This window comes from Euleptes europaea, chromosome 7, assembly GCF_029931775.1.
Source record: "Euleptes europaea isolate rEulEur1 chromosome 7, rEulEur1.hap1, whole genome shotgun sequence".
Classification (NCBI taxonomy): domain Eukaryota; kingdom Metazoa; phylum Chordata; class Lepidosauria; order Squamata; family Sphaerodactylidae; genus Euleptes; species Euleptes europaea.
In genome coordinates, this window is record NC_079318.1 from 64,263,882 (window position 1) to 64,278,286 (window position 14,405).

Consider the following 14,405-nt stretch of genomic DNA (forward strand, 5'->3'; position numbering starts at 1 on the left):
GGAATTTCCCTCAAAGGTTTGAAGGGTGGTTTTTTAAGTGCTCTTAATACCACCTATAGCCTCCATGTGGGGAATCGGTGGATGACTGGAGGCTTGGTTTGTGCAACACCTTTAATGAATGACAAAATGTGTGGATGCTTGTTCAGGGAGCGTCCATCTATGATTGGTAGCATGGTGGCCAAGGCTGCAATCTACCTACAGAGAGTAGAGGCCTTCAGATCTGGTTTCACTCCATCTTGTAGGAATTCTAGAATTGTTATCACACCTGGATGGATCTATCTGTTTCCTTCGGCACCATAATACAAAGGCCTTCCACGAAATATTATGTATACGCCTAGTGGAGGGTCTTCTTGACTCGATTATGGTATTAACAACCTCTGCATTGTATCCTAGACTTAAAAACCTCCCCCTTTCAATTTCCAGGTGGTCAAGCGAAGCCATTGAGGGTCTGGGTGGAGTAGTGGACCCAAGTGAAGGAGGTTGTGAGTCACTAGAATGTGCCACGGATCCTGGATGGATAGTTCCTTGGTCAGTGGGGAGCCACCAATATCACCGTGGCCTTCTCTTTCCGGATCTTTCAGATGACCTTCGGAAGAATAGGAAGGAAAGAGAATGCGTATAGTGTCCCCACTGACCACGGACTCAGGAGTGCATCCATCGCTTCCGCTTCCAGATGGAAGTATAGGGAGAAGAATTGCGGTAGTTGGGCATTGGTTGCTAATGCAACCATACCCAGGACGAGGCATCCAAACCTTGCCACTATCACACTGAACGTTGTCTTGTTGAGGTCCCACTCCCCCTTGTCCAGCGTCTGCCAGCTGAGCCAGTCCACTTGCAGATTGATGTCTTCTGCATTTAGAGATTGCAAGTGGCATTCTGCCCAGGATAGGATGAATTCTGCCTCTCGGTGTAGTCTGCAGGATCTTGAGCAGCTCTGTTTGTTTAAATGTGCCTTGGCAGCAACGTTGACAGTGCAATCCAGGACATGACATCTAAGGATGAAAGGCTGGAACTCCAAGAGGGCTAGCCGGATGGCTCTGAGCTCTAGGATGATTATACGGAGATTCTTTTCCTCTGTGGACCAGGAGTCTTATGCTATGTTGTTCTTGATCGTCACTTTGTTCTTGATGTAAATTTGAAGAGACTCTTCAATCAGATAGGTTTGACCCTTGCTGAGGTTTGCCTGGCTGGGCCACCATAGCAGACTCTTTTGGCATTGTGGTGACAGCTGAACCTGTTTATCCCTTCTTTGTAGAATGTCAGCCTGGAAAGGATGGAGCAGCCATTGGAGAGGCCGAGAGTGAAACCTGGCCCACAGAATGGAGCCTATACAGGCAATCATTGACCCCAGGAGACGGCTAGGGCCATGAGGCGAGCTGAACTGGACCTGGCTGTGGTCTTTGCAACTGTCCTGATCTTTGAAATTTTGTCTGGTGGAAGAAACAAATAGCATTTTCTGGTGTCTACTATTACTCCTAAATGTTGTAATCTCTGTTTTGGGGTAAGGCTGCTTTACTCCAAATTCACTATATATCCATGCTTCTCTAGGATCTGGATGACTCTGACTGTGTGGGCCTGTTGTCAGACTCCAGGACCTCGTTGCATCTCAGGAATAATAAACTTCGCTCCAGACGTGGCAGAGAGTTTTAAAAGTTTTATTAAGAAAGCAAATGAGTTCAGTGGTCTATACAACTTAAGGTTAGAATGACGACGGGGATTTTACAGATCAGCTTTATAGGATGCACACACTAGAATTGTTTACACGTAATGGCTTTGAAATGCAAAACATCAGAGTTCTCTCCAACTTCAAGAGAGAGAGGGTTCCGGCAAAATCACACCTTGAGATCAGAGAAGATTTACAATAGGAAGGCTACTTTGAAATGGAGACATCGGAGCCTCTGGCCATAGCACCTTTCTCCCAAACTGAAGAGATTTTCCCACGGGACCAAAAGGTGGGGGGGGGGACATGGAGCTTGCTATCCGGGGCTCGACTGCATGCCCTCGCTGAAACCTGTGCCTCTATCTTGGACTGAGCACAGAGAAGGATATCGTCCAAGTAGGGCTGCGTTTGTACTCCCTTTTGGCACAACAAGGCCACCAGGGTCACCAGAACCTTGGTGGAGCTGATGCCAACCCAAGAGGGAGCTCCTTGAATTGGAAATGACTGCCTGCGTAGGTGAACCTTAGGAATCTGCTGTGGTTTGGGTGAATGGGACATGAATGGGTGAATGGGACTTCCATCAGATCCATTGCTGTCATGAAACATCCCAATGGAGAGCCTCCACTATAGAGCAGAGGGTCTCCATGTGGCACCTTTTGGGCCGGATGAATTTGTTTATATGTTTTAGATCTAAGATGGCCCCCCAGTCCCCATTCTTCTTGGGAACTGCAAAAAATATGAAATATACGTCCTGTTGCTGTTCCCCGAGGGTCTGGCTCTATTGCCTGAATGAGGATTAGATGCTCTATAGCAGCTAGTATTCTGTGGTGTTTGTCTGGTCTTAGAGACTGCGGAGAAATGACAAATTTGTCCAGAGGGGTTCTTATGAATTCTATAAGGTATCCTGAGGAAACTATCTGCCAAGCCCAGCTGTACTGGTGGGAGAGGGACCATCAATTTTGTAATCTATCTCCCACTAAATGAGGCCTTGTGTCACTGTTTTGAGGATTTGGAGAACTTATCTCCCTTGTTGGCATTGAACTGCTGGCCTTGGTTTGTACGGTTAAACCTTCCTCCTCTGCAAAAGGAACCCCTCCTGCTAGACCAAGGGGTTCTCCGTTGGACAGTTCTGAGCTGTGAAAGCGTGTGGAAAGACCTGAATATGGGGAAAGAGGAAGATCCCCTCTCGTCCTTCCTGAGAGCCTTAGGTAGAGCTCTTTTATTGTCCTTGTTTTCTATAAGATTTTTTTCTAATCTGTCCCTGAACAGTTTGCCCCTCTGATAAGGGTAGGACATGGTGAGCTTTAGACTTGAAGTCTACCTGCCAGGGTCGTATCCAAAGCGCTCTCCTGATGGCTAGATTGGAAGCCACAGAGCATGCCGCAAAGGTCATGGCATCAAGAGCTGCGTCAGCCATAAAGATAATGGCTTTAAGAACTCTGCGGAGCCCCTCTGCAATTCTGCAGTTGTCCCCCGGCATGAGTTGTATGATCTTTCTCACCCAAACTATGGAAGCTCTGCCCTTGATGGATGTGGTTGCTGAAGCCTATATGGCTAGGGCTGAGGACTCATGGACTTTTTGGGACAGAGTTTCAGACTTACGATCTAATGGATCCCTGATGGACTGTCTGGGGACTGAAGGGCAGCTACCAGAGCATTAACGAAAGGAATCTGAAACATAACCATAGCCTATGTCATCTTGTACAGTCTCTTTATGTTGGCTAGGAACTGCCTGTTGGCAAGAGGCTTGTCCTCTCAAAATACTTGGGAAAAGGCACTGTATTATTTTGGTTTTGTGATCTGGAGGGAAACTCCTTCACCCCTTGTTTCTTGGACTTAGGCTTGGTTTGTTCCTCAGAAAAATCTGACTCTTCGTTGAGGTCCAATGCCAGTAAGGCCTTAGACAGGAGCCCTTGAAAATCCTCAGCACTGAACAGCCTGCGTTGCTGTTCCTCTAACACTATAGGGTCCACCTCGTCACAGACGAATTCCCCTTCCTCACAATCTGAATCCACTAGGTGGGAATAGCATTCATCTCTATTGTTAGGACCAGCCCTGTGTAGGCCGCTTTTATTGCAGCCTTGGTAGGCCACAGTCTACCCACTGTTTCTAAAGGCACTTGGTCTTCCCCTTCCCAATGATTTCTGTGTTGGAAATGGGGTGAGAGCAATCTCCCAGGGGAAGTGTGGCCACCCGATTAGGAGGAGGAGGAGGGGCCCAGATCCCTCAAGGCTTGGAAGGCCTGCACCTGTCTTTCCAGGGGATATTAATTAGTTCCATTGCTTCCGAATGAGTTATAGGTCTCTGAGCTGGACCTTCTGAGGGATGGGGGGGGGAGTACATTACCACCTGGACTCTAGATCATTGCTGGTGCTGCTCTCAGGCTGTTTTCCCCGCTGGGAGACGTGGAATGGGCCAATTCCTGAGCCACCTGACACTGAGGTGCCGTTTTGCACCTTTTTTATCAGGCTCATCTGCCCGCGCTTTCTTCAGCAAGCCCAGCTCTCTGACTTCCCCCAGCTCTGCGGGTCTGCGTCTGCAGCCATTAAATGCTTCAATTAAAGAATGCCCTGCCAAAATGACAAGGGTCGGGTCGTAATCCTCTTCAGAGAGGAGCTCATCTTCGGTGTTTCTTCTCCCGGACACCATCTTAGCTCAGTAGAGTGGGGGGGGGGGGAGGAGAATCAGAGGAGGACAGAAGAAAGAACAAGAGTAGAAACTCAAAGGTAAGGTTGTATAGCGAAGAGAAACAGTAGTGATAAATTATAAGAATAAGAAGGGTTAATAAAGAAATTTCCTAAAGCTGCTGAATGAGCATGGAGCTGCTCAACTACACTGCTCTCCCTGGTCGAGGCAGGACGGAAACTGTGCTATCTGGGCAATTTCTGCCCAGGCAGACAGGGAGTGAAGTTTAGTCCTACCTCCTTGGGCACGTGATAGGAATCACCTGCAAGTTAGCAAGATGCCCTTCTCTCAGAGCAAGAACAACATTTATCAAGTATTGCCTCATGAACATGGATGGCATGGACTAATTCACCTCCCTGCAGACCTCAGCAAAGGAGACCATGCCCAGAATCACCGCAAAAGATGCTTGTGCCCTGGTGGAATGTTCACTGAGAAGGGGTGAGGAGTCCCAGATCTGACCCGGATATTACTTGCCCCTGCCCATCTGTTGATATAAAAGCACTTCCTATATTTTTTGGGAGGGTATTCTGAAACAAGAACAAGCTGGTCACACAAAAATATACCTCTTCAAGTTATCTGATGACAAAATTTGTTGCCATTAAAATATGTTTTTCAGGTATGCTTCAGGAAGCCATTCATATAAATCATACAAATCAGAGTTGAAGATACCTTAATTGATCCCAGAGAAATCCATTTATCACAGTCAAATAACTGCAAATATGGAAATCTAAGGTTCATTGCCACCCACTACTGTCCATTGAAAACCTGTTCAATTACCCCCCAAAAAATGAGTTTGAAGGTCAGCTACCCTGATGTAATGCAAAAAAACCAGGTACTCCAATGTGCTACCATTTCTTTTCCACTTGCTTTCTGAAACAAATAACAGGCAATTACCTGATAAATCTTGTGATTTTCCAGATACTCGTGCACGTTTTGCTCGATGACCAAAGTTCTCTGTAGCGGAAGTAGAGGCACCCTAGCAAGTTTTCAGAAAAATAGATTAGTCAAGACAGAGTTCTTCTAAAACACATATCTGGAGATATTTGAGGTTGGCATTTTAAGGTCTGTCTTTCTTCCATTTTACAGGTTTCCATCAAAAACAGCCATCAAGGAAACAATCAACACAACTGGGACCCTGAGTCAGGCTTCACCAGATGCAATGGTGAGGGACTACTTAACAGCCCTACAAGTTGTGTGTCACCAATCCACTGAGTACCAGTCCAAGAAAGTGACAGTATGGCCAGACCTCTCATCTGTGGCTCAGAGGCTCCTCTGATGTGATGAGCATTTTTTTTTCAGATGGGCACGCACCCGCTACCCTGGAGGGTTAAGCAAATGCCTTCCTGAAAATCAGCTTGCCCACTCTTCAAACATCCAGCCCTGGATTTTGTGAGTGAAGTGAGCATGTGCTTGTGCCTGCACCCTCAGTTTGTGTTGGGGTGTCAGGGAAAAAGCACTTTTCCCGAAGCTTCAAGTTCAGAAGTAGAAGCAGGGAAGTTGTACAAATTAATTGTGCGCTTTTTAAAATCCACATTCCAAACTGTGTTCTAACACCCTTCAACTAAACCCTAGTTGCTGTGCAGCACGTGAGAATGTTGGTAGGGCTTAGTGCCTCTCAACACAATTTTGTGCAGAAAATAAATGCAGTGCCAAAAATGTTGTTCTTGCCACTCTCAAGGGAAAAAGAGCCTTGGCTACTTACCGTGAAGGCTTCTTCTGCTCAGAGGGACGAAGGGCATCTTCATTATGGGTGTTTCCTTTTCCTCTTATCTCGGGAGGCAGGAACCAAATATTTAAATTTTTCTGACCTCTGAGGGTAAACGCCCCCTTGTGATCAGTTAAAGACTTTCCGAGCCTTATATATTTAAGATAGACTGAAGAAACATGTTAGTTATAATTCTATACAAGAAATAAGTTCCTAATAAACATTAACGATGAACCTTTAGGATAACTATAAGTCATGAACCAACAAACAGCGTTTAACTTGAATTGAATGTCAACTGGAAGTTAGATGTAACCATGATTACCTGTAATTTTATTTTATTTGTTTTATTTATATTTTACTGACGTCTGGGCGGGCAAGATGCCCTTCGTCCCTCTGAGCAGAAGAAGCCTTCACGGTAAGTAGCCAAGGCTCTTTCTCGCTCAGAGGGAGAAGGGCATCTTCATTATGGGACATACAAGAGCTGTCCCCCGCCCTTGGGAGGGTTAGACGTCCTGAAGTATACTTTGCAGTACTCGTCTGCCTAAGGCGGCATCTGCTGACAAGTATAGATCTAATTTGTAGTGTCTCACAAATGTGGACACCGAGGACCAAGTTGCAGCCTTACATATCTCTTCCATAAAGCACGGCAGTCGAAGGCTGCTGAAGTAGCCGCACTTCTTCCCAAGTGGGCAGTAACGCCCGCAGGAGCAGGTAGGTTACTTATTCTATAAGCCTGTGTTATGTATAAGGTGATGGTCCTACTAATGGATGCCTTGGACATATGCTTGCCCTTGTCAGGTGGTGAGATATGAACGAATAAGGAGTCAGAGTTCCTAATAATTTTAGTAAGATAAATGTAATAAATGTAAGATAATGCCCTTCTTAGATCTAGCTAGTGCCAGGCCTTCTCCTTAGGATTCTTGGGGTTAGTGCAGAAAATGTAAGCACTATGTCCTGCTCCCTGTGAAACTTGCAGCTACATTTTGTCCTATCTCAGTGATTGGTTCGAATGGTAGTTGTGTGAGTGCTGTCAAAGCTGTGTGCAGGCTCTAGTTGTGAACCTGTGTCTAGCAGGAGGAGCTAAATAACTGACGCCCCTTAAAAAGGCTTTTATGTGATGGTGTTTGGTTAAGCGGTATCCAGATACCTTGGGTACTATGGTAGCTATAGATGCCAGTTGTCTTTGTAGAGTGCAGGTAGCTAGCCCTAAGCTCTGTCCCTCCTGATGGCTTCCTTGTTGTCAATATGGTAGTGACGGCCACCGGGCTATAACCTAGGGCTATAAGTCATCTCCTTTCAGTGCCCATGCGGTCAGTTTGTACCACCCTGGATTGGGATGGCATATTGGGTCTTGTAGAGGGAGATCTTGTCTGTCGGGAAGTCTCCAATGGTTCTGTATGGACATCTGAATTATAGATGGGAACCACGGTCGTCGCAGCCAATATGGAGCTATGAATCTGACTGATGCTTTCTGAAGTCGTACCTTTCTCAATACCCTTGGAGGGAGGGGGGGAACCCGTACAGTAGGTCATGTGGCCCTGGTGACATTAAGAGGTCCATTTGTTCCGCCCCCTGTTGACGGTACATGGAATAGTACCTTGGCAGCTGGTGGATGATGCTGGATGCAAACAGATGAATCTGTGGCGTGCCGAATCTCTGAGTAATAAGTTGAAAGACCTCTGGATGTAGAGACCATTCTGCCTCGCTGATGTCCTGTCTGCTGAGCCAGTCTGCTTGTATGTTGACTGTGCCCTGAATATGTTCTGCTGATTTTGATGAGAGGTTGGACTCGGCCCAAGGAAAAATGTAGTCGCTTCTGAGGATCGTCCTGATTTCTAGGGCACTGATGTGAAGATTCTGTTCTTGATAGTCCATGTTGCTTGAGCCATTGTCCCTTGAGTGTGGCTTCCCAACCTGATAGACACGCGTCCGTGAAGATTTGAATTGGTGTTGGACGGAGATACCAACTTCCTTTCGTCAAATTCTGAGACTGAAACCATCATACTAGTCTTGATCTGACTTCATCGGTCAGGATGAGATTTCTGTCACTTCTTCCTTGGTATGTCTCTTTGGTACGGCCTCAAGAACCATTGAAGAGGTCTTGATCATAAGCGTGCCCCTTGAACCGCGGGAATGCATGCAGACATGTGACCCTTCAGTTTGGTCAGGGACATTAGAGAAGGCGATCGGGAATTAATCGCTTTCTTTGCTAGAGATGAAATGTCCACTGGAAGGTATAAGGAGTTTGTCAGTGTGTCTATGTCCATCCCCCATCTCTCTCAATCGTTGGGATGGAACTAAGTGGGTCTTTCTGAAGTTGATTATGACCCGTGTTCTGTTAACCTCTTCAGAACTCTCTCTGAATGATCTATGCTCTGCTAGTTTGAGCTTGCGCAAATCAGAATGTTGTCTGAGAAGGGTGCATTCTCACGCCCTCCTCGTGCAGAGATGTGACTGGTGTGTCCAGAACTTTGGTGAATACTCGAGGAGGGGCGATGATAACCCGAATCGTAAGGCCCTGAATTGGAAGAGGTGTCCCTTGTACGGGAACCGAAGGAAACAACAATGTGCCGGGTGTATTAGAATGTAAGAAAATGCTTTTCCCTGAGGACCTGTGTGACTGACTTTAGTGTCTCCATCCTGAAGCGCTTTAATGGGATAATCTGTTCAGAAACTTGAGGTCTAGGATGGCTTTCCATCCGCCGCCTTTGTTGGGAACAGTAAAGAATACTGAATAGACTCCCAATGTATGCTCTAATGGTGAGACTGGCTCCATCGCCTTGATGTCTAAGAGGCCTCTGAAATTCTATGGATTTTTTTTTTTTGGGGGGGGGGGAATGTTGGAGATATTACTAGTCGATGTGAAGGAGTGTAAGAAAAACTCTATCTGATAGCCTTGTGAGATAATGTTTGTGACCCAGAGGCCTGGTTGGGAGGTGACCACTGACGGTGTAATAGGCTGAGCCTGCCTTCCACTGACTGGTGGCTGGCGTCACTGTTTGGTTGGGCGGTAGGGTTTATCCCCTTTATTGCCCTGGAAGGTGGAGGATTTTGGAGATTTATTGAATCGTCCTCCTTTACTAAAGGAGCTGCGATTCTGGTTCCGGTGGTTTCTAGGTTGATCAGGTCTGTATCTTTGAAGTATGTGGTATGCACGAAAGGACATAGAGGGAGTGATCCCTTGGATTCCTTGCGTAGAAACTTGTCTTTGGTCTCCACTGATATGGGGACCAAATTGTCTCCAAGCAAGGTCTTTCCCTGATACAGGAAGCCCATAATAACCAATTTTGATCTATATACTCCGCTTGCCAGGGGCGTACCCAGAGAGCCTTTCTGGCAGCTGAGGCTGTGGCTAGCGTTCTAGCTGCATATGACATGTTATCTAAGGAGGAATCAGCTAGAAAGAATACCACTCTCGAAAACATGGATGACATGGTATCTAAGGTAGAATCAGCTGGAAGGATACCACTCTCAAAAAAAAAAAAAACATGGATGCCCTTCTGGCATCTGATGCTGCGGCTAGTGTCCTAGCTGCATATGGCATGGTATCGAAGTTCGAATCAGTTAGAAAGAATACCACTCTCAAAAAAACATGGGTACTCCTGTAAAGGCGTTTCTTTCTTCCTGTGGAAAAAATTGATATAACTTCCTAGTCCAAATTATTGCCGCTCTGTATACTAGGGCAGATGTGATAGAAGCGCTTGATAGTGAGTGCCAAGGCCTCTGAGCATTTATGCCTGCTAACTCTGCCTTCCTATCTGTAGGGTCCCTAATCATGGCAAGGCCATGTAACAAGGTTGAGGGAGTGAAGGCAGTGACAGGTGATTCTACTGAAGGCACTTTTAGAATTTTAGAAGCACCGATAAACCAAATATAAAGGGTTCCTAGAGGCTGTGGAGCATTGTATGGGTGCCATTGGTTTCTCCCGCTCTGCTTTCAACAGAGTTAGAAATAATCAAGCGCTGGCACAAACCTATCTGGAGTCTTTTCTCCCACTCTGAGTCCTCTGAGAGATCAAGAGTAGCTAGGTTTTTATGCCAATGCAGAAGGAAATCTTCTGCGTTAAATACTATAGACAGTCTGGGTACCAATTGGCAATTTTGTGACCATGAATTAGCTTTCAGCGCTGCTTAGGCTGGCCAGCACGTACTCTCTTGGTACTACTTGGACTGGTGATTGGCTCACCAGGATCTCAGGTAGAGGTCTTCCACATCACCTACTACCAGAATTGGCCCTCTGCATGCCAATCCGACGCTCTGCCACTGAGCCACAGCCTTTGGCTGATATTCTGCCCTTTTAGCAATCAGATTACTGTTTGTGGTGCTGGAGGGTGTGATCCCTACGATCCCTGTATGGATGGGGCAGGATAAGGAGGTTGTACTGCCCTTAAGCCATCTGAGAAGGCGTTTTTAATCAGGGCGGAGAGCTCTGCACTTACAGGAGTAAAACAGGCTGCATCTATGAGGGGGGGGGGCGAAGTCACCTTACCGGCAGTCGATGTCTCCGTTGATGCTTCCCGTCCTTGAATAATAATAGGCGAGCCGCCTGAGGACGGAGCATTGCGAGGCAAAAAGGCGAGCCGCCAGCCTCCTTCATTTTCCCCGTTTGTGCAGTGTGGGAGAAGTGGCTATAGCCGCTGTGTTCTCCTGGCTGCTTCCCGCTGCTTCCCGTCCTTGAATAACAATAGGCGAGCCGCCTAAGGACGGAGCACGGCGGGCGAGGCAAAAAGGCGAGCCGCCAGCCTCCTTCATTTCCCCCGTTCATGCTGTGTGGGAGGAGCGGCTACCGCCGCTGTTTTCTCCCGGCCGCTTTCTGTTGCGATCTGGCAGTCGCGTCTTTCAGGCGCGGCAGAGCAGCGTGCGTTTTGCAGCAGGCATTTGGCGCGCTTGTTAGCGGTCGAGCCAAGCCGTTTGTACTTGCCTGCGCCGTTCTTGCCGCTTTTGCCTTTCCCTTTTGAGTTTTGGTCCTCAGGTCACCAGAGTGACTGTCCGAGGGTTCATCTAATTGTAGTGGTAAGGCCACTAGCAGGCTAGGGTCTAAATTGGCAGGCGCTATATAGCTGTCCTGATGCCGATCCGCCAATTTTTTTTTTTTTTTTTTTTTTTGGCGGGAAAAGACTCTTCTGAGGAGAATAGGCAGAAAATTAAGACAGTAAATAGAATTGAGTAGTAGATTAGTTAGGTTAAGTTTAGGTTTGTTAAAATAAGAATATTTTTAGGTCTAATAAGTAAGGTTAAGGTTTCTCTATTATTTCTGTAGCAGAGAGCTGCTAGAAGGCTGCTCTCCCGTTCAAGGCAGGAAATAGAACTGATCACAAGGGGGCGTTTACCCTCAGAGGTCAGAAAAATTTAAATATTTGGTTCCTGCCTCCCGAGATAAGAGGAAAAGGAAACACCCATAATGAAGATGCCCTTCTCCCTCTGAGCGAGAAAAACCAACAGGTATCATTGGAACAAGAAATGTTGGGAAAGTAATGACAAGTATCTCAATTAAACCCCACAAAACAAACAAACCCCACAAAAGTACCTAAAACAGGGGTAGGGAACGTCAGGCCCGGGGGCCGTTTAAGGCCCACGAAATCATTTGGTCTGGCCCTTCGTGGGTCCTGGCAGATCTCTAGCTCAGAAGGATCAAAGACTGGTGATCCGCACCCTCCTGCGGACAGGAATAGCCTCTATTCAAGGCAGATGTGAGTTTGTTTTGCTGAGAAAAGGAACCTTTCCCCCCCCCCTGCAGAAGAGTCGTTAGCTATGGAGCTGCTAGGACCGCCCAAGAAACTGTGTTAACCCTTTCCCACCCAGGCCATGGAGAAACATATTGGTTGGCTAATTTTTAAGTTGATAATTTTGTATGGCCTGCGAATGATGTTATAAATATCCAAATGGCCCTTGGCGGAAAAAAGGTTCCCCACCCCTGACCTAAAACGAAGCCCATACATGTGTGAAGAAGAGTGCCAGTTATAAAAGGCAGCTGTAGTTCCTGAGGCTCCTCCTACAAGTCAGTGATGGCACTGGCTACAGACTGGAGAACTTTGGCAGCCAAACCTCTCTCCCTCACGCTTTTTGAAGCCTTCCTTGGGAAAGTGATGTGAGATGGGGGAGAGGGGGAAGGGAGAACACATGTGCATCAGTGTCCTGCCAGACTGGTTAGCTTCCTTGGTACTGGCTTGCCGGTTTGGTTTGGATTCTCTGTTTGATATTGTGTTGGGCTTGCCACATTGGCCTGTGGTGCAGCTGGGATTCTGTGTTTTGATGTTGGTTCTATTTGCATTTTGAAGGCTTTTGGCCAGTGGGTGTTCCTGTGTGATTCATTATCGGCTTCTCTGCCCAGGAGAAAGCATAGAGGGTTTTTTCTTACTGGAAACACTGGAGGATAGGGGTCATCCTGTCCAGGGCGCTTGCATAAATAGACCCCTTGATCCAATTTGCTTGAAACTTGGGAGGGGCACTTTAGTGGATAAGCAGGACTAGGCTCACTGAAATTTTGGTGTAATTTGCTTGAAAAACAGCCATTCCAGCCCTCCTAAAAGGAATCTTCCATAGGGAATAATGTACCAGAAAAATTTTGAAATTCTGGAAAACAAAACAAAACCTGGAACCAAATCCTACAATGGTACTGGGGACCCAAATAATCCAGAATACTGATGTGGAAACCATTCCCAAAATCATAATCCAAAAAATACTGATTTGTTTTTTCAGATGCACACCTCTACTCATAGCCATTGTTTTATGCACCAACTTAGAAGGAATAGCACATGATTGTTTTATAAATACCTCCATGCTGCTCTTTGTAGGGCAAGCTGTTCTTTTAGGTAAAAGAGTTTTTCTGCGAAGTTGGTATGGACTATTTTGTGCACCAGGACCTGATTCTTCTGCAACCATATCTGCAAGTACATCATCATCTGCCAAACAAACACACACATCTTAGTCACATTATTGCATAAAATAATTTAAGCTGATTAAACAAAATAAATGTCTTATATTTACATTAAAACACCACTCAAGTGTACTTTTGATTCATTTTACATGTAAATTGTTACATTGTTCTCCTAAACACAGTGAAGACTGTTTACAGGGGGGAAAGCCCTGTAGCATTATCAATGTAATTAGCTATCAATAAAATACCAGTCGTCTTTTTATCCAGCCTGAGTTAGTAAACATGTTAACAGGATTACAAAATATTCTCCTTGATTCCCTTAAAACAGTAGTGTAGATCTTTTGTGGCAAGTGTGACACAAATCAGGGCCATTTATGAGACAGTGCCACTTTAGTATGTATCAAAGTGGGGCTCCCCAACCTTTTTGAGAATGCAGGCACATCTGGAATTCTGTCACGGCATAGTGGGAGCAGCAACAAAATGGCTGCCGCACGAGGAGGAGCAAACCACAAAATGATTGGCACAGTCTAACTTCAGTAACACAGTGTAGATTCTTGTGCTATGGTGGCAGATGCTGCAAATGCAGCATTTACAAAAATCTGCACAGCCACCCAAATCTCCAATAGTCAATCAGAAGTCATATGGGGCAAAAGCTCTAACTGGCCCCACCCACTTCCTAAAAACACTTGGTGAGTGTTGGGGACCCCGTTCACTACAGTATATATCCAGCCCTTATCATCCCCGCTATCTTGGAGTGATTTTGCCTCTACTGTAATAATCTAAAGGTAAAGGTCCCCTGTGCAAGCACCGGGGCATTCCTGACCCATGGGGTGACGTCACATCCGGACGTTTACTAGGCAGACTTTGTTTACGGGGTTGGTTTGCCAGTGCCTTTCCCAGTCATCTTCCCTTTACCCCCAGCGAGCTGGGTACTCATTTTACCGACCTCAGAAGGATGGACTGTAATAATCTACTAAGCATGAAATAACATAGCCAAGAACATCCTGGAAAAAACAGAGACCTTGGTTCTATGATAAAGGACATGTTCTATGGTCTTTCCAGCACTTGGTTAAAGTGTGCTACAAAACCCTCCTGCCTCTGTCATTTGTGGCATGCACAATGCAGACTGCCTACTTAGGATCTGAAAGAGTAACAGTGCAATCCTAAACAGCTTCACTCAGAATCATATTCAGGTCTATAAAATGGAGGTTACTCCTAGGGAAGTTTTCTTACTGCTGCACTGTAATTTGATTGCTGGCCTTCTACTTACTTGCCAGTTACACACTTGAATCACGTATTTCACAAAGAAGGTGGAAAAGGGAGAAATAATTATCACTTTTCTCCATAGCAAGAGATCTGCAATTAACTGCTATATTGGTGTTCATATAGTAACTTTAGAACAGGAACAAATACATGAAGAACTGCCTAGCATTTTAGTTTAACTAGTAAGCCTCCTTGATTAATTGCTTTATCTAGTGC

The 14,405-nt window shown here is 46.0% G+C and overlaps 1 protein-coding gene across 3 annotated transcripts in view; it reads right to left on the bottom strand.

Annotated features, from left to right (window-relative positions):
- FBXO11 (F-box protein 11) overlaps positions 1 to 14,405 on the bottom strand; it is a 122,235-nt gene that overhangs the window by 51,443 nt on the left and 56,387 nt on the right. For all 3 annotated transcript variants that reach the window (XR_008933413.1, XM_056853703.1, XM_056853702.1), the window contains exons 2-3: positions 12,824 to 12,951; positions 5,240 to 5,321 (exon numbers count right to left, since the gene is read on the bottom strand). Coding sequence is in view for 2 of the 3 variants with exons in the window: in XM_056853703.1 (XP_056709681.1) it covers positions 5,240 to 5,321; positions 12,824 to 12,951 (210 nt within the window). In the remaining variant the exon portion in view is untranslated. The remainder of the gene's footprint in view (positions 1 to 5,239; positions 5,322 to 12,823; positions 12,952 to 14,405) is intronic.